This window comes from Myodes glareolus, chromosome 3, assembly GCF_982192425.1.
Source record: "Myodes glareolus chromosome 3, mMyoGla1.1, whole genome shotgun sequence".
NCBI classification, from domain to species: domain Eukaryota; kingdom Metazoa; phylum Chordata; class Mammalia; order Rodentia; family Cricetidae; genus Myodes; species Myodes glareolus.
The window spans coordinates 87001682-87027492 of record NC_142028.1 but is presented as its reverse complement, the minus strand read 5'-3'; the positions used below and the strand labels follow the sequence as shown (position 1 = coordinate 87027492).

General features: G+C 46.7%; 2 protein-coding genes across 2 annotated transcripts in view; one reads left to right on the top strand and one right to left on the bottom strand.

Moving 5' to 3' along the window:
- C8b (complement C8 beta chain) overlaps nucleotides 1-4272 on the top strand; it is a 38259-nt gene extending 33987 nt beyond the window's left edge. The window contains exons 11-12 of the mRNA XM_048453231.3: nucleotides 1264-1332; nucleotides 3545-4272. Coding sequence (XP_048309188.3) covers nucleotides 1264-1332; nucleotides 3545-3696 — 221 coding nt within the window. The 3' untranslated portion in view covers nucleotides 3697-4272. The remainder of the gene's footprint in view (nucleotides 1-1263; nucleotides 1333-3544) is intronic.
- An 8606-nt stretch (nucleotides 4273-12878) lies between these two features.
- C8a (complement C8 alpha chain) overlaps nucleotides 12879-25811 on the bottom strand; it is a 55234-nt gene continuing 42301 nt past the window's right edge. Inside the window, exons 8-11 of the mRNA XM_048453233.3 lie at nucleotides 25413-25538; nucleotides 24132-24289; nucleotides 18989-19211; nucleotides 12879-14791 (exon numbers count right to left, since the gene is read on the bottom strand). Of these exons, the coding sequence (XP_048309190.3) occupies nucleotides 14640-14791; nucleotides 18989-19211; nucleotides 24132-24289; nucleotides 25413-25538 (659 nt within the window). The 3' untranslated portion in view covers nucleotides 12879-14639. The remainder of the gene's footprint in view (nucleotides 14792-18988; nucleotides 19212-24131; nucleotides 24290-25412; nucleotides 25539-25811) is intronic.

The window sequence follows — 25811 nt, the reverse complement described above, 5'->3', positions numbered from 1 at the left end:
GAGGAGTTGGAATGGTGGCAGGAAGGAGAATCTGCTTTGGCTGTCAGGGCACCCGCACTCTAGCCCCAGGGGCATCATGGGTGGCACTTGCATTTAGCTGATACTTGGAACTGTGAGCATGCGGTCTACCTTTAGGTCAAGTATCGATTTAGCCAAACTCTGGACAAAGAAGAGTGCCCAGGCGGACCCAAAGAAATCCATTGTGAATATCCTTGCCAGTATGAGGTGAGAAGATTTGAAGGTGGCATCATGGACAGACTAACAGAACTTGATGACTAACTTCTAGGATCATGCCCAGGATCCTTACAGTGGGTGGGATGGAGTGGGAAGAGTGAGGTTGTCGTGTCAGGCTTGTTATGATGAGATGTCAAGATGGAGGAAGAGTTTGTTCCAGCACCCTAAACAGGAGAGCTATTCGCTTACTCTCCAGCTCAGGGAGCCAACTGGAGTCAGGCAGGGCCCATATCAATAGAGCAAGCCCAGAAGGTTCACAAGAGAAAACATGTCTGAGGGGAAGGAAATTCCAGGCCAACAGTGGCACTGAGGCATATATGTGAAGTTTCCCAGACAGTGGCTGAGAGACAGGGTGTGGCCCACGGCTTCTTCCATCAAGTAAGGTTCCGTCCATAATAGTCATATCACAGGAAGTGAGATTATCTCAGCAGCTGGAGTTTGAGCCTAGCATTACTGTAGTTTTTCTTGCCGTACAAGAAAGTTAGAACTAGAAGCTGGTGGCCACTGGCTTATAGAACAGAGGCGAGGGACAAAATGAAGTCAGACATTCCCAGGGTCTATTCTGAGGAGATAATCTTCATGATGAGATGAGACACACTCTAAGGGGACAGATTCCAGATCAGCATAGAGAAGCGCTTCCAAAGGTTCAGAACTTGCCAATGGTAGGTAGGGTGAGGCTTAGAGAGTGGGAAGCTCCCTAGAGGCACACACGCAGAGACTAGACGATTATTTGTGAATGATGACCAGCTTCAGCGGCTGCTAATGCATCATCCAATGCTGAGAGCTTATAAATGTGAGTCAAAGGTCAGCTAAGGAGCAATTTTCTCAATAACACCATCTAATTCTCATGATGGCAATGAACACCCTTCATGAGGACCCCCAGAAAAGGAGCGGGTCTTGGTATTGCACCTGCATGTTACGTACAGCCCATCTTCTGTCTGGTCCACATATCTACCTAATGAAAATGCAGTTGCTTGCGACTGAGCCCCTGAGTCCTGGGTTCACCCTTTCTCTCCCTGTTTTCCTCAGGCTCACGCTGTGATTGCATTTGCCCAGCTGGTTTCCAAGGCGTAGCCTGTGAGGTTACCAAACGGAAAGGTAATGAGTCTTCTGAAGTTCATTGGGTAAATAGACCCTGGGAGGATGTAGGGAATGAGGAAAAAAGATTCAGAACAAGGTGGGGGTGTAGACCAGGAGACTGCCATTGTGGTGTTCAGGATCCTGTCTGGCTCCTTCGGAATTTTATAACTTCTCCTGCCGAGAATGCACCGTGATGTAGGGTTGCTAATGTGTGACATTCCCAAGCCTCTTGGGTTGTTGTGGAAAGTTTATATTCTTTTCATATTACTCAACATTCAAAATCCAATGTGTGTGTGTCTGTGTGTATGTGTGTGTGTGTGTGTGTGTGTGTGTGTTTCATCTGTGGAAATTCCTGTAACATACTATAACATACCCTATCCCTCTGTGTAATTAGTCAATTCCTGCTGTAGATGCCCACATTATTTTGAAGATAGGTACACATAGCCCCTTTCTCGTTGTATCTCCTCACCTCTTTCTTTAAGTAATGCCATCTCCCATTGACTTCTGCACCTCCATGATTCAGGGACAGTTGTCTCTCAGAGAGAGAGAGAGAGAGAGAGAGAGAAAGTCAACTCTCAATTTCTTTGCCCACTTTGTCATCTAAGAACTATCAAGCTCACATTTCTCTCTCATTTTTATTCCTTCTCATAACTTTTTGGCGACAACCTTAAAATGGGCATATCCCATCTAATAAAGTAGTAGACATCCTCTGTGCGCTTTGTTGTGCACTGGGCACCTTGGCTTGGTTCTTGATCTCAGCTTGAGTTCAGGTTTCATCACCACCATTTAATAACTCTGACTTGAACACTTGCTGTCTCTGCATCTGTGAAATGGGCATGATCCTATTTACTACCTCACAGAGCCGACTTAAGCTTAGATGAGACGTAGGAGTCATTTGGAATGCTGGCTGATACACTGGAATAGCAAAACTAAGCACCGATTGCTTTGTTTTAGATTTATTATTTGTATTTTAGAGATAGAAAACAATTTGTTCTTTGCAATGACTCCATGAAGTCAATACTTGTGACATCCCCATTATGTAGATAAAGACGGTGAAGATCAGCAGGTCACCACTCGCAGTGAGAGCAGGAGCCCAGATCCAGGTTAGCAGGTGTGCCCGGCCTTTGAACCTCAGTGCTGGCTTTGCTCTCTCCTCCTGCACCTCAACCAGGTTCCAAAGTGTGACCTGCTCCGAGTGTAGGGGCACATGGCCACAGTGTTTCTGTTTGGAGGAGACCTTGAAAACCATCCGCGGTAGCCCTTTCATTTTGCGCAGGTCTATCATGGGGAGACTGGTAATTCAGCAGCCTCATCTGTGACCAAAGTCAGTCCTTAAGTGGACAACAAGCACAGTGATATTCACCCCATATTTACAACATGCCTTGTGCACAGTAGGTAACATCTATGACATAGCTCCACACATGAAAACCTGTCCAGTAGCTTACAACTGTGAAGTGCTTTCTCTGGAAACCATCCATCCACCTATTCCCCTCCCATTCTCACATCTACCCATCCATCCATCTGTGCATGTCTCTGTCCACCCACCCACCTGTTCACTCTCTACCAACCCATCTCTCTATCCACCAACGTGTTTAGCCATCCATCCACCCACCCACTCAGCCATCTATTTACATATTCATGCATTCAATCGCCCATCCATCCTCCTACCACTGATACATGCATCTTTGCACCTCCTCATCAACCCATTCATCTAGCCACCCACCTATCCATCCTCCTACTCTCCGATATTTATTTGCAGAGGACCTTCTGTAGACCAGCCTAGATGCTGTGATTCATTGTGACCAACGCAAGTACAGCCCCTGTCATCGCAAAGATTGTGATGTAACAAGAAAGAGCAATGCGACATGAATTATTCCACAAACACATCTGAAGTTTCCATGCAATAACTGCTACTAGTGCTCTGAGAGCTTAAAGTACAGGAAAGTGATGAAAATTAATGATCCTGGGCTTCTGTGAAGAAATACATGTTTATTAAGATCTGAAGGGCTCATAGGATTGATAATGTCAATGGGAAACGCAAGGGTACCCTAGGAAAGGAATAACTGTAGAATATGAAAATACCCTATGGTATCTCCCTTGTTTGAAAGGAAGATATCAGAAAGTCAGCTTTCCAAAGCCTGTTGGCCTAGCCACCCAACCCTACCCCACCTCCTAGAACAAGAGAATTTGTTAAGGACCAACTTACACTCATTGTCCTTCTTTCTCATAGATGTCCCCATCGACGGGAAGTGGAGTTGCTGGTCCAACTGGTCTGCGTGCTCTGGAGGACAGAAAACAAGACAAAGGCAGTGCAACAATCCACTCCCCCAGAAAGGAGGCAGGCCCTGTTCAGGCCCCGCTTCAGAAACACTCAACTGTTAGAGGAGGGAGCAGCCCCGGCTGGTGAGCCACCACGAGCTCTGGGCCTCAGAGATTCAGCTGGATTCTCACATATCAGCTCCCACCCAGGGCTGCCACAACAAAAGGCAATGCCTCTGTCCTTCAAAGATTTTAGTTTGTTCGAAGCATGATAATTTCAATAAGCAGTGGGTTGAGCAAAACCCTAAGTTTCTGCAAGGTAAAGCATCATAGTAAACCTCCCTCTGCCTGCTCTGCACGCTTATTACCCTCATATGGTCTAGGGACCAGAAACTATCTTGGTCCCCGTGTAGTGGCAAAGGTACGTAGTAGGTGTCTAATAATGAAATAGTAAATTGGTAAGGAAGTTGTTCATCCCTTGGTAAGCACACAGTCTTGTTCAGTAATAAAGAAAGCCGGTCTCTGTGGAATGTTCTATGTACCCTCGATCCATTCCCATGACAACCTTGCAAGATAAATATATGAGAAACAGACTTGGGAAAATATAGTAACTTCTCCCAGGTCATATAATTAAATGACAGAATTGTGCTGCAAATGAGGCTTCTAATTTTAAATTCTTAAATAAAATGTAACATAGAACTTTCTCTGTGTGTGTGCACGTACATACATGGATGTGTGTTCTTTTGCATTTCGTGTTCCTTCCCAGCCTCTGCCTGCTGCCTTGTCAGGAGAGTGGCTTTGGGTTCCTTGGTTGCTTTGATGCTCAGTAGACGAAACAAAGAGGAAGCAGAGACCATGGAGTAGATCTGGATGCTGATCACTAAGAGAACATGGCTGGGAGCCAAGGGAGAACAATCCCCACTGCAGGAGAAAGGGTTTACCATGGAAAGAGAAAGTCACAGTGGCTGGGAAATGGGTTGAGGGGCTGCTGGCTGTGGGGTAGGGTGCACTGAAGCCCCACCCTCCCCCCCTCTGAGAGATTGCCTGCACATTCACTTTGCTCACTGGGATTTTGTGCAAATACTATTTGAGGAATAGAAACTTGATGAACTCAGTAGGGTGGCAACTGATGTTCAGGTTACCAACATCTTCTTTTCAATAGTAAGTGGTTAAGCTTCATGTTTCTGATACATTCCCGCTTTTCAACGCTCTGTTTGCCCATGGACATATCTCCCTGACCGAGGAACTTCAGGTGAGTTTCTTACAATAAAATGGGTGGGGGAAAGAAGCAGTTTGCTACAGGTAAATTGATTCATCAGATTCATTTGCAATCAGCTGTATTCAGCCAAGGCTCTTGCTTTGTATCTGCCACCGCTGGATTTGGTACTGGGTCCTGGGAGCTGAGCACATCCATTTCTCCAGTCTGGCCTGGCCAGCTAGACCCAGTAGTCAATAGGAAGCTGGGAAGGAGCTGAGGACTCACTGCCTGAGGCAGTGGCAGACAGCATGGCAGTTCTGTCTGCCTTCCTACATCCCTCGTCCCTTGCAATCGAACTGACGGGTCTGGGCCCTTGTTTAGCTTAATATTATTGCCTTGCTGTCTGCTGTTATTTCAACAGGATAATGCAATAATGTTTTATCTCTTTCATTATACGGAGGCCGTATAATTTTCTTGAGTTATAATCTATCTTCTTTTAGGATTCCCCCGAGACAGGGAAGAACCACTCTGTCTTTGGTTGACGGGAGGCTCCCAGGAAGCTGACAGTAGCACATCGAAGCAGGCACCGCCAAATTAAATTCTGAATCTCAATCACAGCCACCACTTCTAATGGGAAATTTGAGTTGATTATGGAGATGACAGCCCAGGTCCGCGTTTATTGCATTTAGCAGAAATTGTTTATCCTATTAAATGTGGTCTTGAAGGAGAGACAATTGAATTGTGAAGCACCGCTGAATACCCGGGTGATGCCCAGGAACTGCTAAACTGTGTAATAATTATATTCTTATTTGTGGGCTGAACTTCCCCACGTGGCTCTTTCTGCAAACAAATGCACTTAGGAGGAGGTTGAAACATAATGTAAGAATTAAACAAAATAAATGCAAACTGTGCTCTTGGAGTTTTGGCAACTGTGGCTCACCCAGGTATACCTGTGCTGAGTCGAAATATTATACAGGCAGAGCCCAAGCAGTGTGGTTTAGGATTGGCCCTGAACTGTGAGTAGAAGTACAGCCCAAGGAACCTCTGTGTGAGAGATGTTCGCATCCAAAAGGAGGATCTTTAAAAAGCCATGAGCTCCACTGCACACTGAATGCCAGGGTAGGAGGCTTTCCCAAGTGATCTTGGGCTAATAGCATAACTTCTGTGGGGATAATAACTGTTATAATTACTTTAACAGTAGTGATAATAATAATAGCTGCCAATTACAGTGTTTTCCAGTTTATGAAGTCTTTAACCTGAATCATCCGTTTAATTTTTATTTAAGTTTAATGGGGTAGAATTTCTGCCAGCAGCAGGTGACAGAGGGAGTTTCAGGTGGAATCCAGATCCTTACCAAGGCTGCAGCAAGCAAGAGGTGATGCAGGGCCAGAAGGGAGCTCCTGCGGGCTGGACCACGGGCAGAGAAGGGCCATCTCTGTCTTAAAAAGAAGACCCTGAAGCTTGGTGATGGCAGTGGCGCACACTTTTAATCCCAGCGCGTGAGGGGCAGAGACAGGCGGATCTCTGTGAGTTCAAGGCCAGCCTGGTCTACAGAGCGCGTTCTGAATTCCAGGACAGCCAGAGCTAAACAGAGAGACCCTGTCTTGAGAAACCAAAAGAACAAGAACAAGACACCTCAGTTCTCAAGCATTTATAGGAAATCTGTTGGGAAAGGGTGTACCTGGTGCAGAAATTTTTTAGCAATACTCCAGGGGACCCAAGTACCCTCATCAATGGAGAAATATCCACAGGACCTTACACACAGCAGCACCAACTTATCCTATTCAACTCACCCGTCAGACCCCACTCCAGATTACTCCTTTAATTTTTGGTGATGGTGTGCAGGTGTGCATGTGTGTGTTTGCCTGTACCTGTGCATGGCATGTGATTGTAAGGTGTTTTCAAATGTCTGTCACTTTTTTTTTAAGATAGGCTCTGTTATTTGATCTAGAACTCAAGTTTTGGCTAGACAGGCTGGCCTGGCTGACCAGCAAGTCCCCTGAACCCTCCTGTCTCGGTCTACCCCTGACCCCAGTCGGCACCAGGGTTACAGATGTATTTCACGATGCCCAGCTTCCATGCGTGTCCTGGTAGTCCAAACTCACATTACCTCCTGAGCCATTGCCAGCTGAGCTAAGCCCACATACAACCTAACAGCAGCGGGGGAGTGGGGGGGGGATGCTGTTTGCCAGCTCTTGGATACACTGTGTTTGGGGAGTGCAATCCTTTCCTCTCTGAATGCCCTGCCTTCAGAGCCAGTCAGATCCTTAAGCTCAGGTGTTCAAATGCCCAAGTATCTGTTCATGGAGACAGAGGCATGGCATCACATCCCTAGAGACATTGTGAGGAGAGGCTGCATAGCAGAACATGCCACAAACATGTTCTGAAGCCAGTGCTGATACCTTAGGCTGGGCTCAGTGACAGATGGCTCTGTGGCCTTCAGCAGGTGCCTTTACCCCTCATGTGAAGAAGGACACGGCACGTGTCTCCTTCTGGGGTAACGTAGGTGTCATGTGGACCCCTGGACCCAGAAGAGGCCCTGGGCCTGGTAAGCACTCTTTTCTTAAATATGTAACTGTCATGGTCATTTTCAGGGAATCTCAAACTATCACCAAGAACCCAGGTTGTTGGTTTTCACGTACAGCTGCTTTAAAGACATTTCAGGGTAAAGCCCTCTTCAATATGTGAGAATACAAGGACGCAAAATTGCTCAACTCCTGGGGACATCTTAATACAGGACATGGAGGGCTTTTCTCTCTCACGCCCCGGGTCATAAAGGGAAATGTAACAGCATAATAACTAATATTTGCAGACATCATTACCAGTGACAGAGAACTCCATACACCTTATCCAGGCCTAATCCTCTCAGTGCCTGCAAGAGGCAGTTTGTTGTCTGCCTGTGACAGGTGACGGGACAGTCTCAGAGAGACTGAGTGACTTCCCTGAGACCACGCAGCTCCACAGCAGTGTGTGCCACCCAAGGCTGCTGTGGCCGTCCTGCAGAGCCGTCCACTACAAGTGAAGCAGGCCCAGAATTGTCACAGGGTCATCACTGATATACCCGCTTGCACAGAGTGAGGACCCTGGCCTGCCGTTCCTGCAGAACACAAATCAAATGAATTTTGGGGGTGGGGTCTTTGTAGCAGACAGAAGACCATTGTCTTTACCCAAGTTATGTATCTTCTTTTCCTTAGTGCCCTTCATGCAAGTGGCACAGCGTGACAGAAACAAAGGAAAAGCATCACCCACGAGGGTTTGGCACAAGGCGAGTACCAAACTGACTTCCCATGCTTCGGTGCTACAAAGCACCCGGCCCATTTTCTGCCTCTTTTTACTTTCCTGCCAGTTGCTTCCTTGAACATGGAGATGCATTTTATAGAGAAGAAAGAGAAAAGAAACTATGTTCCCGTGTGTAGAGGGGAATTCTTGGAGGATTTTCAGCAAGAGTCAAGCGTCTGGCCTGACATTGGCCTTGAAGCAGGAGTCGGCACAGAGCCCGGGCACCCCCATTATCGCCCCAGCAGTGGCCCCCAGTTATCTCAAGTCCACACCTTGCAGCCCCCGGTGTCCCTCCATCCATCACTGGCCATTGTCTGGGATCCACTCTGCTTTCCTTCCCACCTCCTGCCCAATGGCCCCTTGTTAATAATCCAGTTTGTTCACATCCTGAAAACGATCTGATCCTGGCCCCTTTCATCCCGAACACCATCCATCCATCAACCGCTGGCGCCACATGCTTGGTTAGGAAAATGAGAGTGGGGGAGGGGGCCAAATAACAGATAAAACTTCTCAGTGTTATCTCTAAAGAAATAGAATGGATAAATAGATCTGTCAGACATGTATCATACCACCTGACAGCCAAGTCTATTTGTTAAAAACAGGTTAGGATGGGAGGATTTATCTCACATTTTAAGCTGTTAATACAGGACGGAGACATATTTTTCTTTATCTCTCCAGGGGAAGGGGGAAATCCCAAGGCCACGAATAAGGGACTTTTAATTTGATTTGATAGACTTTCTTTCGCTAGGGTAGAAGGGGGTAAGCTTGCTGTTTAATTTGTGCCTCTGGGATGCTATGGACTTGGCTGTCCCCTAATGTTTTATGAAGGTCACGGGATCCAGGAATCCTGCTCACTGTCTTGCTTTGAGGCGCTTTCTTACAAGTTGCTACAGTCAAACATGAAGGCCTTGCTAGTCTTGGCCTTTGGCACCAAAGGTTAAGAGGAAACTGGAGGGGTGTATCTTAGCCATTGGGGTTCTAAGAGCCAAGAAGTCATAAGAAATCCCTGTCTGTCATGGAAGTAGCTGGAAGGAACCGACAGGCAGGCTATGGGGATAGTGCATGGAATATATAGGATGACAGTCTCGCAGGGATGGACTGTAGAACCATAGGAGTTGCTGGGTTGACTTTCTGGGAAAGGAACCTAAGTCACGTCCCCAAAGAATGGTGGGAGGAAAGAGGAGCTGTGGTCAGAGGTAGACGGGAAGACTAATGACGGAGGACTCTGTACTTCATGCCAGAGATACTAGGTTTCTGGAGCAATGGGTTTAAGGGTATCTGAAGAAGACAATGAAGGTACAGTGGTCTACAGGTCTTAGATCAGAGAGCCTACCGTGAAAGCAGCCTTTATGATTCTAGAGCAGAGAAATCCCAGAAAGGTGGTGGTGAAGGGCTCGGAGATGCAGCCCCTGCTGTTCCCAGAAAGGCCAGGACCACACGTGAGGCTCACACTCACTGTCCCCAGCTAGAGAAGGACATGCGCCACCCGAGCTGGCAGAACACCCGTGGGCTGCTAGTTGTGTGACTGCACTGTCGTCAGGGCTCTGTGTGCCTCTTCCTGGGACACATGCCACTTCTCTGACTTTCCCTCTTCCAGGGCTCAGCTGCCTGACCGTCTTTCAGCTGCCGTCCCTGATTCCTAGACTAGATTCTCTTTATTGGTCCCTGGGCTTCCTCCTGGTCAGGGTTCATTGCCATTGCCCATAGGTCTCCTCTGTCAGACTCTAAGTCCTTGTTCTGGTGGGTCTGTGTAAGGTTCATCACCTCCAGTGCCTAGCAGTGGTCTCTACAGCAGATACCTCTGGAAGTTAGGCTAACACTTTATTTTCTTTTTTTTCTATTTCTCTTTCCTTTTAAAATTTATTTTTATTAGTAGTATTATTGTTGTTGTTAGATTAGGTTTTCTGGAGGCAAGGATCACTAGCCGAGGAGTGTGGTCACTCCAGAAGCTGGAGAATGCCTGGAATAAACTGTCCCCCGAGTCTCACAGAAGAACATAACCCTCACAGCTTTATTTGTATGTGTATGTATGATTGTATTGATTCATCTATTTTCTTCTTAAAGTATTAGATTATGTGGTACTGTGTTATAGAAGAACATTTTCATGCATGCATATGATATCAAAACCCAATATGGACAAGTTCAAGAGAACCGCCATATATGGGCTACCCAAGCATGCTTCAGCATTGCCGGGGCATAAATTTCTTTCAAATTTTCACAGGAGAGTAAGCATATTCCTTCCACATATGCCCCTTTTTCTCACCCCCTCCTCTCTCATTAGTTTCCTTTGTTCCCCTAGATAATTCTACGTCTACACTTGGATTTGTTTTCTTATTTGTGTGTGTGTGTGTGTGTGTGTGTGTGTGTGTGTGTGTGTGTTTTCACCACATGCATGCAGTGCCCACAGAAGCCAGAAGAGGGCATCAGATCTCTTGTAGCTGGAGTGATGGGCAGTTGTGAGTCTCCTACAGTGGATGCTGGGAACCAAATTTGACTCCTTTGGAAGAGCAATAAGTACTCCTAACAACTCCAGCCCCTCACTTCTACCTTCAAGTCATACATACAAACATGATGTGATATATCTACGTACAATCCAGGAACCATCAATGGCAAAAATCTGGCTTTTGAGACTGACTGAATTTAATTTTTATGATTATCTGCTGTTGCATCCATTTTCTTCCAACAACAAAATTTCATTCTTTAGGGTTGGAAAGATCATTTTCTTTATGCATCCTTCTGTTTTTCAACACTTGGGTGGGTTCTACAAAGTCATTACTGTAATTGCAACTATTGTAACCAATTAAGTTTATTTATATTGGTGAGACCTCTTTCAAACTTCAGGCCTCACAATGTTAAGACAATAAACTTGTATTACTATAAAAAAAAATAGATTTTCTTTGAGACAGTAACTGCTCCTACCCTAAGCTGGTCTTGAACTTGCCCCTACTCCTCCTAAGCCCGCATGCTCAGTTTATATAGTCTGGTGATTTGAATAACAATGGCCCCCATAGGCTCACATATTTGAATGCTTAGTGCAAAAGACTTTTTGAAAGGATTGATCTAGTGGGTGTGACCTAATTGAAGTAGGTGTGACCTGGTGGTGTAGGTGTGGCCCTTTTGGAGGAAGTGTGTCACTGAGGGTGGGCTTTGTGGTTTCAGAAGCCCAAGCCAGAGCCAGTGACTCTCTCTCTCTCTTCCCACTTGTTCCCCTGTAGATCCAGATGCAGAATTCTCAGCTGCCATGTCTGTTTGCATGCCACTATGTTCCCTGTCATGACAACAATGAGCTAAATCTCTGAAACTGTAAGCCAGGTCCCAATTAATTGCTTTCCTTTTGAGTCGCCCTGGTCCCGGTGTCTCTTCCCAGCAGTATAACACTAAATATTGAACCTAGGACTTCATGTGAGAAGCACTCTATTGACTAAGCCCCATTCCCAGCCCTAGCCTGCCTGTTTCTGAAGTGGAAGGGTGACAGTGGAATGCCTTTCTCTTAGCTGGTATCCCTGTCTCTTCTTCAGGAAGCACAGCAGCTTCCCCGAGGCTGCCCTTATTTCTGCATCCCTCCGTATCCATTTTCTCCCCCTAAAGGCTTAGTAGCTCAGCAGAGTGTCACTGAGTCCAGAACTCTTTAGATCTTCCTCACAGAGAAGAAAAGGAAGACGCCTCTCTCTTATCATTTTCCTCTCTGTCGTTAATTTACTTTTCAAAAGACACATTGTCAAGATGAAGAGTATAACTTTAAACTGTGTGTTTACACCCCATGCCCTATAAAACCTGGGGTGATCAACCTCCTGAAAGGACCCTAGGAGAAATTTTCTGGGAGAGGTGGGTTTTTGAGGGCATGAATCACTGCAGAGGAAGGAGAGGCTTAGGTAGTAAAAGGTCGGTCACAGTTGCTTTGTTTATCTGGTTTTAGTTTTTGTTTGGTTGGCTGATTGGTTGGTTTCTCGAGACAAGGTTTCTCTGTGTAGCGCTGGGGTTAAAGGCGTGTGCCACCACTGCCTGGCTTATTTTAGTTTCTAATGCTGCTGGGGAAAGAAATCTGTGTTTAGCTGGTGATCTGGCCTCACGTGTGATTCTTTAGTCTCTTCCTGCGAAGCTTCCTTCCTGCTCCCAGGCTGACTACACTGAGCCCTGACAAGGCTCCCTGCTTCATCTCCTCCCCTGCCCTGAGCATCACAAGCTATGCTGTCGCGAGCCCTCCAACAGCAGACAGTGTAGAGCCGGGGAGCAGGGGGAGCAAGTGCCTGAAGTAGTGCATGAAATATCTGGCCCACAGCTCTGACCTACGAGATGCCATTTCTTTAACTGGGACCTAGACCTCACAAAACAAACCTCGAGAGGGCCTTTTTAAGCCTACATAAAATAGCAGCGATCAAGCTTTCCTGCCCCCGGCCCTCTGTGTACCACACACCCCATTCCTTGTGGGTACATAATGACCCTTCCCTCTCCGTGGTGGTCAGCCTTGCCTGCGCATGGAATTGCCAAGGGAACATTGAAAACGGCTGATGGCTGGCTCCTGCCCCCAGTGATTCAGACTTAATTGGTCTGGGATGCAGCTTCTGGACATCAGGGTTTACGAAATTCCCCAGGTGATTCTTAGGCGCAGCCAAGGTTGGGAGCTTCAGAGCGACTGTTTAGAGCAAGATTGAAAGTCCTCGTCAATTGCCCACTCGGCCTCTTCCACTTGGCCCCCAGTCCCTCGCTAGTGTGTAGCTGCTGCTAATCACCAAATCATGAATGTGAGCTAATTATGGATGTAAACTAATTTAAAAGGGGGAAAAGCACACAACAACATGACGGGAAGCAAGAACGGAGCCTTTTCTCATTCTTTCGGGGAAAAGAACCAAGTTTATTTAGGCAAACCTCTGAACCACATGTTTTATCAATGGGAATAACAATCATGATGCTAATAATTCTCTGTGATGGGCCTCCTACACCTGATTTTATTTTTGCTCTTTCCCTCTCCACCCCCAACACATACACACCGGCAAGTTCGCCCCCCACCATGGTCTTTCTCCCCTTCAAGCTTTGTCTCAGGCTGGATTTCTTTTTCACAAGTCTCTTCGCAGATAGTCTATGGACACGTCCTTCCAGGTCCAGTAGAGCCCACGCTGCCTCGGCTACACAGTGCGGGAAGATGCCGTCTCCCACTTGTTCTCCTTCTGCCTTCATTTGTGAGCTACATATGTGGATGCTACCCATTCATCTCCAGCGGCCCAAGGGGCTCCTCTTTTTTTATGGGTACAGTCGGCCCTCTGTTTCTGAAGGCTTCATAGCTATGAAATCTACCAGCTTTGAAGAGAAGGCAAGGTTATGCCTGGGATGTTGGCTTAGCTAGTCTTTCATCTTAACACATTTTGGAAGAGGGAACTTCAGTCAAGAAAATGTTCCCACCAGCTTGGCCTTGTGAGCAAAGTCTGTAGGGTATTTTTTCAAATTAGTGATTTTGGGGGGAGGGGCAGTCCATTGCAGGTATTGCCAGCCCTGGGCAGGTGGTCCTGGATGGTTTAAGAAAACAGGCTGAACAAACCATGAGGAGGAAGTCAGTAAGCAGCATGCCTCCATGGTCTCTGCTTCAGACTTCCTGCCCTAACTTGCCTTCATGATGGATTATGAGTGGGACATGTAAGATAAAATCACCCCTTTTATCCCAAGTTGCTATGGCTCACAGTGTTTTATCACAGCAATAGAAACCTGAACTAATGCAGCTGGCAATGGTGCTGAATATGTACAGGGTTTCAGATGCATGGAACAGCAGGCTGGCTGGTGGGATGGGTTCTTCTCGGGAAAGGCAGGGACTTCACGGATTGACTCTTCCAAGTCCCCCTGCAGCTCTGGGAGGTTGACCAGTGCAGACCTCACCTGTAAACTGGTCTGTTTACTCGTCCCAGAGACTGCTGCTGTCTGGGCCCCTGTGATCTGCAGTGCACAGCCTTAGCATCTGAAGATATTGTGCCAAATGAAACCAGCCCAGTTTCTGTTTTTGGATAGGATTGCTTCTGGGGAGAAGACAGATTAGAGGGTCGTGGGAGATGTGGTGGGGTCTGAATGATGTTGGAGTCTCTCTAAATTCCTCCTGGAAATGCTCTACCTGGTGTGGCATGAGGAGGCTGAACTTTGAGAGGTGACTGAGTCATGAAGGCAAAGTTCTCATGACCAGGACTAGTAAAGTCCTTTAGGGAGGTCCCAGAGACTCCCTAGCCCTCCACCATGTGAGCACACAACAAAGGAGCATCTATAAAGTGGAGCACAGCCTCCTGAGACCCTAGACCTGATGGGACCTTGATCTTGCAGCTTATGCCCCCCAGAAACACAAGGAACAATTTCTGATGTGTCTAAACCACAGCTGGCTTATCATTAAGCATCCCGAGTCTAGTAAGATAGAAAGGTGGCTCTGAGAAGTATGGGGTAATGACCCCCCTGAAACAGGGAGGCAGTTTTGGAACCAGTTAACTGGTAGAGGCTGCGAATCATGAGGTTCATACGAGAAAAATAATGTTTGAGTGTATGAAGAAGATGGTCTTTGTTGGCTTGCATTCCTTTGGAACAGAAATTCACTGTCTTCCCAGGCTGCATCCAGAGGTACTCAGCAGGCCCGGGTCTGTGTGCTCTTCCCTGGGCATGGGGCACCTCCATTCTGGGGTGCAGGGTTGTTGCACTGTCTCCTCCTTTCCTGGGTACCGGCTCTACATTCTGACCAGGAGCTCCAGCAGCTCCAACGGCCATCTGCTTTGACTCCTGCAGGAAAATGTGCCAGAGGAGAAAGAGGTTAGGGCAGGAGGAGCAGCTGGCTGCGGGTGTAGGGCAGGAGGTCACCTGATAGCTCCAGAATGCTCCGCAATCCCTCCTTGGGGAAATGCCCTGGGTAGCCAACCAAGACCTCTGTGCTTGCTGCCTCGCAGTTAATTTGAAACTCTGGACAGACTGAGAAGAGGCCACTTGGGAGCCCATCTCATGAAATTGGAATCCACGCTTGCATGAAAGATGGATAGCAGAGCAAGGCGGGAAGCATGCTTCTCTGGGGAAAGGAGGCCAAGTCACTGGAGGGGGTAAGGAACTGGAACTATGGCCATCCTGCAGATCCAAGGCAGAAAGATAGCTAGAGATCTCTGGAGCAGATTGTTGAGGTTCTGTATGTGAGTTTCAAAGCCAAACCCTTCGGAGTCTGGCAATGGGTCCTGAGATATGACAGATTGCCTGTACGAAACTTCCAAATGCTTGCAGTGAGCGTGGAGTCTAGAAACCAAGCACCCAGGGTTGCTGACTCCACTGGCTCTGTCTCTGCAAGTCTGTCTCCCCCAGGAAGGCTGAGGTTTTGACTATACAAGAGGTACAGACTAAACTAATGAGAATTGTTCATCATTTTCTATCAGTACTTCTTTTTCCTAAATTAAATCTTCCATGAACCCCACATCTAATTCAGATGAAAGCAGAGCAATTCTGTTGAAGCGAGGGTGACTATTGGGCTCACCCTCCTCCCCTGGGGCAAGCCCTAGCCCCCCATGGCTCCCCAGATCTCACTGGGAACATCATTGGATTAGATTATCTCCAAGCTCCTTGCAGCACTGTAATTATACTCCCTGATGGGGCAGCCACAGCGGGATTCTTGGTCTTGTTTTTCCCACCTCTGTGACGCTGACCCTGGTGGCAAAGGTTTGCTGGGAATACTCCCAGGAACTCTAATGGGTTTCTGTGGACGCTGACAAATTCCTCTGCCTTAGTTCTTCTTGCCAGCTTAATCTCTGTCAGTCTGAAAGCTCCATGAGGCCCCCAGATGTCCACACCCTGCTTGGAGGGCTACAGAAGCTCGCTGCAATGCCGGCAGTTAGCTGAACGGAAGACTAATGAATGCAGAAGGATTGAGACCTCAGATATAGCTTCTCATCCTCTACCCTCACCCAGATCACTGACATCTTCCACCTCCGCCACAGTCCACAGTATGGTTTAGCATAACTGTCTGACCTTCGCCCTGCAAGAGATGTGTCTAAGTGACCCGTCTTCTCTTTATCTCTGTGCTGTGTGAACCAGGCCCTAGAAATGGAAATAATTAGAGTGGCCAAGACAAGAATCACATGTGTGTCTTGAAGTCAGGCCTGGTTGAAATCCACAACTGGTTAGCCCACGCTTGCCCCCCACTCCCTTAAGTGATTGTTACTGAGATGGCCTCAGAGTCTCTACTCTCATTCAAAACTTTGGAAACACTGTAATATGAGACGAACTCAATAGTGAACATTAAGTCAAGACCATGGGTCCTGGCATTAGACTCCTGTGGTCCCTGCTTCTACCTTCTCCAGTCGCATGACCTTCAGCAAGTTATCCAACCTTCCTCCTGCCCCAGGCTCCTTCAGTAAATGATACTAACAAGAGCATTTATCTCCTAAGGCTCTTGTGGGAACAATTAGGCCCACACACAGGATGTGCTGCTATGCTGCTGGCTTGGAATGAAGAGTCATTATTTCTGTCAAGTGGCCCTTGATCCCTTTGAGAAAGTTGCCCGACTGAAGGGGCTGCAACTAGTGCATACCCAGCTGGTGAAATCAGAAGGGTCCTGGCACTCTGGAGCTGAATTATCTCAGATTGGAGACTCTTTCTCTCCCCCTCCCCACCCACTAATTCACCAATTCCCAAACAGTTAGACAGTGGCTTTCTCCGACTCCCAGGAGGAGACAGCATAAGAGCCTTGAAGCTGGTAGATAATGGTGGTAGTTTTTATTCTCTGTACCCACATTTCCCAAATTTGGGCTTTCCCTCACTCTCCTGGGTCTCTCCTCTCGGAGTTCCTCCTCTGGAGAAGAGACAGCAGTTTGAGATCTAAACTGTTCTTCAGCAGAGAAGGGGCCACCCCAAGTATGCTCTGTCCGTAGCATCTGGCATGCAACAGCCTCTTCCTTCTGCTTGCTGACATGGAATCAGCCATGTGTCTTAGCTGATTTAATCTTCAACACGGCACGTGAAGACTATACTGATATAATTTCATTTTATAGCGTGTGCTTACGTGAAAATCACTAACACTTAATTCAAAGGTATGTTTGACCTTGGAGCTGTGCTCTGTTCTGGAGATTCTCTCCCACCATTATCTCATCTCAAGACAAGGTCATCTAGGCTGTCACCTCTAACTGGTAAGGAAATTGCTGCCTGGGGTTCTTCCCAGCCAAGGGGAGTTGGATTATTCCCAGCTTCCGACTAGCATCTCTTCCTCATGTTGTCCTTCCCTCGCCCGAGACAGAAGCTCAGAGACTCTTAGGTGGAGGTCTCCGGGAGGCAACCTTACCATCTCATCTGTGACTTCCTGCACGGTCATACCCTTCCCTCCATACGTGTCACAGTAGATCTGGAAGGAAGTCCTCCTGCATTGCCAGCATCCCTCTGCTCCATTAGTCCTGAGCTTTGATTTCAATGGCCATGCAAAACACATCTCATGCATTCCTGCATGATAGTTCCCAGGAGCCTTGTCCTTTCTGGTCTTCTCGGTGCCAACAATCTCCAGTCCTCCCCACATTTCCTCTTATACCATAGTGTCCCCAGTTAGCATCAGCAACATCTGATGAACTACATGGGAATAAGCGGAGCTCCTGGCACATCAGAAGACTCACAATTCTAGCTCGTTACTGCTGTGAACAGAACCCTTTACTCTGGGGACAGATGTGTCATGCTTCAGACTCCCACTGAGTCAGGGGCCTGCATGCTTTGTCTATTTTCTACATATGGCTGTTCAGCCAATGGCTCCTACCCTCCCACTCTGTGCTTCCACGGGTCATTATGGACACACTACCTTGTGATCTCTCCATCCAGACTGCCTCTGTTCTGTGTATGTGTTCTCTGTATGCTAGCCAAATGAAACTGATGCATGCATTGCTTTTGCCACCCGTACACTCTGCCTTCATTCTAGGCACCATATGAAAGCAGCTTTGTATGGCTGTTAAGCTGAAAACTTAGGTACTGATATATGCATTGATACTATTGGTGCTTTCCAGGCCTCCATAGGTCTGTAATCCCCGCTTTTTGAGAAACCGAGGTGGGAAGTCACAGATTCAAGGCCTGCCTGGGCAACTTAGTGAGGTCCTGTGTCAGGATAAGAAGCGAAAAGAAAGCTGGAGTGCAAACCACCATAGAGCAGTTGCCCAGTGAGCATAAAGCCCTGGGCTCCGAGAGAGAGAGAGAGAGAGAGAGAGAGAGAGAGAGAGAGAGAGAGAGATTGAGATTGGACTTCAAAAGAGATTTAGATGGAACCAGTTGAGATCCCAAGAAAGAAGTGTTTAACCAGTTGTTAGTTTATGAAATATAAGGGATTCATGTCCAGAGTTCCCTGACTTCATCCTAAAAGGAGAGAGTTTTACTTCTATTGATGAATTTCTTCCATAATGCTGGTTAATGAGTTGATTTTTGCCAAAGTTATACACTCCTGAACCCCATTTGCCCCAATTTTGTATCTAGCAGTAACTCCTTATCTCTCCAAAAGACACATTTGACTCCCAGCTCTCAATACCTGTGAACAAAACCTTATTTGAAAATTTGGTCTTTGCTGTGAAAAATCCCATTTAAAAAAAAAAAAAGCCCTAATCCAGTGACCTGTATTCTTACAGAAAGAAAAACTGAGAGAAACGGGGCAGGGGGGAACAATCATATGACTATGGAGGCAGAGATTGTCTACAAACCAGGCAACTCCAAGATTTGCTGACTACCACTAAAAGCGAAGCGAGCCATGGGGAGTATCCTGCCTAGAGGCTCCAGATGCACTATGCCCAGTGTCTCTACCAGCCAACCTGGACAGCAAACCTTGATAGCAGGGAAAAAATGGAAGAAGAATTAAATATGGGACTCTTAGGGTAATCAAAGAGAGGACCCAGGAAAAGAAGCTAAAATCCCAAAGGTTCCTCTGCACTGGCCCCTCAGATCCAGGCCAGGCTGGGGCAGGGTGGAGTGCTTGAGTCTTACCCTCCAGCCCCATCTTCTCACAGGCGGGGCCTTGCCGCCCCCGGCTGCACTGACACTTGCAGCTCGTGCCCTGGAGTATGGGCTCCCCGTTGTTGAAGCAAGGCCCACAGCGGCAGGCATTGAATTCCATCAGATACTGGTCCAAGGCCCGGCGCAGGTTCTGCCGTTTGGTCTCCAGAGGACCGAGGTTTGTGTGCCGCAGGAGCTCGTGGATGGGCTGCATCTGCAAGTACAAGAAGAACTCAGGGATTCTCCTTTGGCTCTGCCCACCTTCTTGGAGCTCGAGGACTGGCTGCGAGGCTTCTGGAAGGCCTGCTGCAGAGGCAGATCCTCACAGTCATTCTCTGAATGGCACTAAACATACCATCTCAAAGATGAGGAACTGGGGGCTCAGAGTGTGCGTGTGACCAGCTCACAATCACATGAGCAGTAAGTGCAAGAACCATTCTGAACATGGATCCAAATAGCTCCAAAACTGATGCTCTCTATACGTCAGAGTAAGAAGAGCACCTAGCAGCCACCTTAGCCAAATCACTTCTTCCAGAACTTTAGGAAGACAGAACCATGTAATGGGTCAAATTCTATGCAGTCAGGTATGAAGCCAGAACCATGTAATGGGTTGATTTCTATGTAGGCAGGTGTTTTCTGTCTGTGCCCCTTTAACACAGGCATTGATACAGGGAGTTCTGTCACCTTTGGAAGCAGATCCCTTAGTGATGCAAGCCCAGTGGTTTGTGGGTGGATGAGCGTCATTTCCAAGTGAGGTAACCAGATTTCCCTGCCTCCATTCTGTTGACCGGAATGAAGAATGTGCTGACAGGAGCATGTTGGACCGTGAGCGACAGGCTGTTAAACAGCATCGCTGGATTCTGCCCGCTAGATGCCAGCAACACCCTTGTCCTAAAAACCAAACCCATCTTATGCCATTGCTAAATGCTCTAAATGTAAAACTGCCTTGGGTTGAGAAGTGATAGGAACAGTGGGAAGAGAAGTGATAGGAACAGCAGAAGGAGCTCATCCTCCTGCTTCCAGCTATGGGGTCTTTATCATGTGACCCGCTGTACCTCCGTTCTTCATCTGAAAAATGGGAATTATCACCTCGCCTTCTGGTTTCCCTGTGAGGACCTAGGGAGATGACTTGGGGCAAGGTTTTGTCACCTAGAAAAGTGAGGTAAATGCTGCTTGCTGCCTAGATGTATGGCTGAGAGGTTCAGTTTTCCTTCTAAGCCTGGGGACATTGCCTGCTCTCTAGAATCTTCACGACACAATGAAGGAACAAGTGTATGTAAACAGTGTAAGAGAGAGACTAACATACAACAATATACCGGTCTTATTAGAAATGGCATTAGCAAAAAAGCAGACCATGCCGGGGACAAGTGGGTAAGGTGTTTGCTGTGTGAGCTTGCAGACCTGAGTTCGAATCCCTAACGCCCATGTAAAGATCTAGGCACAGCAGTCAGCTCCTGTATGTAACCTCAGCACTGGGAGGCAGAGACAAGATTATCCTGGGGACTCACTGCCAGTCATCACCAAGAGCCAAGTCTTGTGAGAGATCCTTTCTCAAAGAGTAAGGTAAGAGCAACAGAGAAAGACACTTGCCATTGACAAGGATGAGTGCGGCCCACACACAACAGCGGGCAGGGAGGGTACTCTGCTCTTCCACCTGCATTGCCTCTGGTTGTCTTTAGCACTGCCCTTGCAATGCTATGCATTTGGAGAAGGTCAACAATGGAAGTTTTCTCCAGGGCTCAAATTTTACCAGGGAGCAACCTGAGGCCCCAACAGGAGAAGCAATTTGCCCGGGTCAGATAGAGCTGCCCTGGTCAGTCAGAAGTCAAGGACAGGCACTTCACAGAACTTTGATGGGTTCCTGGAAATGTTGGCAGAATGACTCATGGCAAACAGACCTCAGTGAGTGGTCAGAGGCCATTGCAGGGACCTACAGACAGGGGAAGCAAGGATTGGATGGGGCTCCAGCCAAAAGATAATCACTAACTGGAAGATCCGGGAACTGGGCCCGTTGTGAGGACGCAAGTATGAAAAGTGCTGCCCAGGGTTCTGATTAAAGAAACTTTTGGTTCCAGTTACCTGGACCAACCCCACAGGGCAGCTTCCCCTTAACCTTGAAGCAGACTCAAGTCCCTCCCCTCTTCTCACGACCCTCAGGAAATGTTTCTGGGGAAGGTTGACGGTTTTTTAGGAAGAGAGAGGGATGAAGAAGAGAGGATATTAGAATTTCAGAGCTTAAAAAGTACTAGCAATGATCATATCCAATTTATAAATAATCAGACAAAGTCAGAGAGACGAGCAATGAAGCAATATAACATAAGCTAATACATACTTAACACAATGTATATAATACAGAATAAAACAATATGACCCATGAATTCACTCAGTCTAAGTACCAGCTATGAATAAATAGTTACCGCTGACACCATTTCTATTTTGGGTTTCTAATAATTTCTAACAGGTTTGCTTAGGAATTATTATATTCCTGTGATCTATCCATCCATCCATCCATCATCTATCCATCCATCTATTCATCTGCCATCCATCTATCATCCATCTATTCATCTATCTGTCTGTCTTTCTGTCTGTCTGTCTATCTATCTATCTCTATCCAATCTACCTGTCTATCTATCTATGTATCTATCTATCTATCTATCTATCTATCTATCTATCTATCTATCTCCTCTCTGTCTCCCTCTCCACCTTCTTTTTAAAGCATAAAACTGACTTTATTTCACTACTCTGAAACCTATCTGTGATTTAGTGTGTTGACATACACGTCTCAGGGGGTAGTGAAAGTTGTGAAGCCATGATGGATATTAAAGAGTTAATGGGACATGGCTGTCATTTGCTTGCTACAAACTTTTATGCTAGCCCATTAGTTCTGGGGATCTGTTTCCTCATCTATGATTCCCTGAGTAGCCCCTTCTTCAACTTTATAATCTAGCATTCTTTGTTATGTAATTCACAGTGGGCTAAAAGAGAAGGAATAGACCAAGGTGACACCTGGAAGCAGGGATGGGCCATGATCCAAGCCACTCTTCTTCCTACCCCAAATCCTGAGTGCTTCTCCCCAAAGAGAGCTTCAAGCGTCATATTCGGCCCTGCCCTCCCCTTGGAACTTTTGCTCAAGGCAAAAACAAAGTCCACATCTTGACTGTGAAAGCTTACACCACACACACACACACACAAACACACATACTCTCTCTCTCTCCTGACATCAATTTTACAGTTTTTGCCCAAATCCACTAATAGCTTGATGATAGCAATTTTCAGACCCTCTGTGAATGACAGGCACATGAAAGTGGTCCCTTACTTATTGGAGAAGAAACTAAATCAAGGTTAATCCATCCGGCCTTCCTTCTTCATAGAGAATGGGTGTTAAAATAGTTTTAGGGTTAACTGTCGTGATGTCTTAGAAGTGTCTGTTACTTTACAGACATAATATCTCTGTGTTTAAATACCTGCAGGAAAACGGGCACAGATAGGGAGATAAGAGTTGGGCCAACAATAACACTTTTCTTATAAGTTTGAAATCAGAACTGTTTTGAAAGGGCCATCTTGACAGCTAGCGGAATCCAGTTTGTAAGGGTAAGAACAAAGCCAATTTTTTTTTTAACTTTGTTGGCATGTCAGGCCAGAGGACTCTTAGCTGAGGGGCTTGTGTGTCCCCTGCGGGTTGTTTAGCAGGATTCCTGGTTTCTTTCTTTAAGTCCCCAAAGCACTGACCTTGTCACATTGCCTGGCACTGACCTGGCTCATGGCCATATTTCCCCTGGGCAACAAAAGCATTCTACCCCATGATTGAGAATCAGTGCTTTGTAATCTTTTTTTTCCCTTCTAGACAAGATTTCTTTGTCTAGCCTTGACTGTCCTGGAACTGGCTCTGTAGATCAGGCTAGCTTCAAACTCACAGAACTCCACCTGCCTCTGCCTCCTGAGCACTTGGATTCAAGGCATGCCCCACCATTGTCCAACTAAGAATCCGTGTTTTAAAGAAGGTGCTAAGGCAGAGGTGAATGAGAGCTGACCACAGAGTCCGTGAGCCTGCCACATAAGCACTATCTGGCAACTCATTTAGTGGTCTAAGCAAGTCATTTAGTTTTTGCTGGACCTGATTCCTAATCTGTTCAATATTTGTTAACTGTCTATTTAATGAAAACATGACACTCTGAAGAATCAAATATCATTCAGCTGTTAAAAATTTATAGGAAGATGGATGCATGCGGAATCACAGTGGTAAGAGAGGTGACGCCTCCCCAAAGCATGTTCCCCTCATATTAGATCCTGGCCATTGATGTAGTTCCGTGTACATGTAAACAGCTGTGGTTGTGGGTTCAAACACTCAGACAGGCAATCAAGAGAAGATAATACTTGGTGATGAGAAAGGACTCATGGGTAGTTAAAGGGATATAAAGCTAAGCTTCATCGAGTTTTCATGGTGGATGTGTGGATTCAACTCTCCATGTACTGAACTAGCAAGAACCAGTCTTGCATCGTGATAGAATCCACCATGCGTTCTTCCTTTGAGGGAGCAACTGGGAGAATTGATTGTTCTTTTGCATTCCATTGACCATGAACATAATAGAAATTAAACATGACTAGCTCCTGAATACTTTTGTCATGCTGACATACTTATAAAAAAATCATTTTTTTCATATTTGTCCTGGTGGAGGAGTGCTACAACTTGAAATTTTCTCTTTTCTTCTGTTTAAAGCCACATCCAATCATTCTGTTATAGTGCCGCTTAACATGTAAACTGTCTTGCTACTCATATAAAGGACATATTTTTAGTAACCTTTATAACCTCCTAATGTACCCGATGTGATTTTTAAATTAGTTTGTGCAAAAATGCAAGTTGGTGTCTCATGCCCAGCCCTGTAGAGCTTCTGGGATTGCCATGGTCACCTGGACCCCGAACAGACAGTAAGTTTCTGACCCCAACTGTCCTGTGGGTCTGGTCTAATGCCACATCTTCCCTCCAGGCAGGTTTGGGCAAGGGCACCAGTTCAGTGTGCCGTTACATTTAATCTTGTTCTTTGATAGGCTCATAATAAGAAATATGAAATGATCTGGTCGGCTTCACTTTCATTCCTTATAGACGTAGGGTTTCTTCAACTGCGAAAAGACTTACCTCAAAATCGATAACAACAGGGCTATACTTTAATGATCTCCCCCAGGACCGGTATGTAATGACATTCCTATTTTCTGTCAAGCCACTGCCCCAGACAGGACTGCCACCTTGCACCCGAGAAATGATGTCCTCTACTGCTGAGTTCTTATTCCTTTTATCTGTCAAGAGGAAGGCAGAGTTAACTTTTCTCTCCCAAACCAAAGGACTGATGGTTAAGTTCTACTGGTGAGATTATAGTAGTGTTCATCTGCTCGCCTTAGAACTAGACCCTTTCTTCTACGGGATCTGATGACCAACAGTAGACAGAAACTGCGCATCCTCTGAGTGGAGCAGACCTGGAGAAGCTAAGCCAACCCAACCCAATGTGGACGTATTGGACTGGGAAGGTCAGTGGATCAAGGGGTCTACCCAGTGCCTGCTTGTTCTTGGATTCTCTCCCCACCATCTCTCCAACTCTCCTTCCTCCTCCCTTCCTCACTCTCTCTGCTTTGTTCTGCTCTTTCTCCCTACCAAACATTGAGAGGTTATGGCAGATGTCACTGTCACACTCAGTGAAGACACTGAGAGGCAAGCAGCCAGACGGGCTGGTCAGGAAGGAAAGGGAGTTGATGACAAAGCATTTGCTAGGTCAAGGAGAGAGGCCGAGAGGTCATCAGAAATGGAGTTATTTGGCTTAATATCCAAAGCGTAAATAACCTAAGCGGCGGTTATAACTTAAGCCCATTCGGTATGCACTTCGCCTACTACACCATGCGCTGATTTCATACCCCTTTAGTTCTCTGTCCCGCACCGGAAAAGATTTTGATTTGTCTTTGACAGTTGAGTGGCTGAGTGAATGTAAAAATCACCCACACTGATGCGTTCAAGAGATGTTGACTGTCCATTCACATTCTCTCACTGCTCCCCGTTCCCTGAGCCTGGACTGGGGAGTCATAATCTCTTCTCATGAGGGACTTTGCCTACTCCCTCCACACCATTCCCTGATGAAATGATAACAGGTCCTACCTAAGTGTCCCTTTTCACCCCATTCCTTGCCGGGGTCTTTGTCAAACCCTTGAAATCTGGGAAGGATTCTTAGACTTTTGAGTATTTCTGAGATAGCTTTAGTGCAAGCAGGTGGAGCCAAAGCAGACCTTATACACCGGCCATGGTTTGGGGCTACTTAGCATCTGCAGTGTGAGAGAAATGGAATCAGCTGGGGAAGACAATCGTTTACAGGGATTGAGTGTCCCAAGGCAAGGCTGGCTTCTCTTTAGGGGAGACCCACTGATAAATACTTGCCAGTATCAGCAGCTCCAGAGCTCCCACATTTTTTTCCTGATAACCCTACATCAACGGTGACATCTTCACCAAACTCCAGGCCCAAGGAACCTCCGACGCAATGTCCAATGTCTTTGGCGGTCACACCTACAGTAGGAAGACAGAAACCAAGTCCTCAGCCCTGAAGTGATCAAAATGACAGCTGCATGGTGCAGCCAGCTCCACCTAGGAAGAGCTTACTCTGGCTTTAGAGGCATCTTTTCTCTCCTGGATGGCCATCCAAACACCTGTAGAAACGAGGCAGCCCCGGCGCTGCCCATACGAGTTGCCCTAGACTCTCAATCTTTTTTTTTTTTCCTCTTTGCCATTCTCCTCTGAATCTCCTTGGAGCAATGGTTCCAGGGCACACACCTCCCTCCA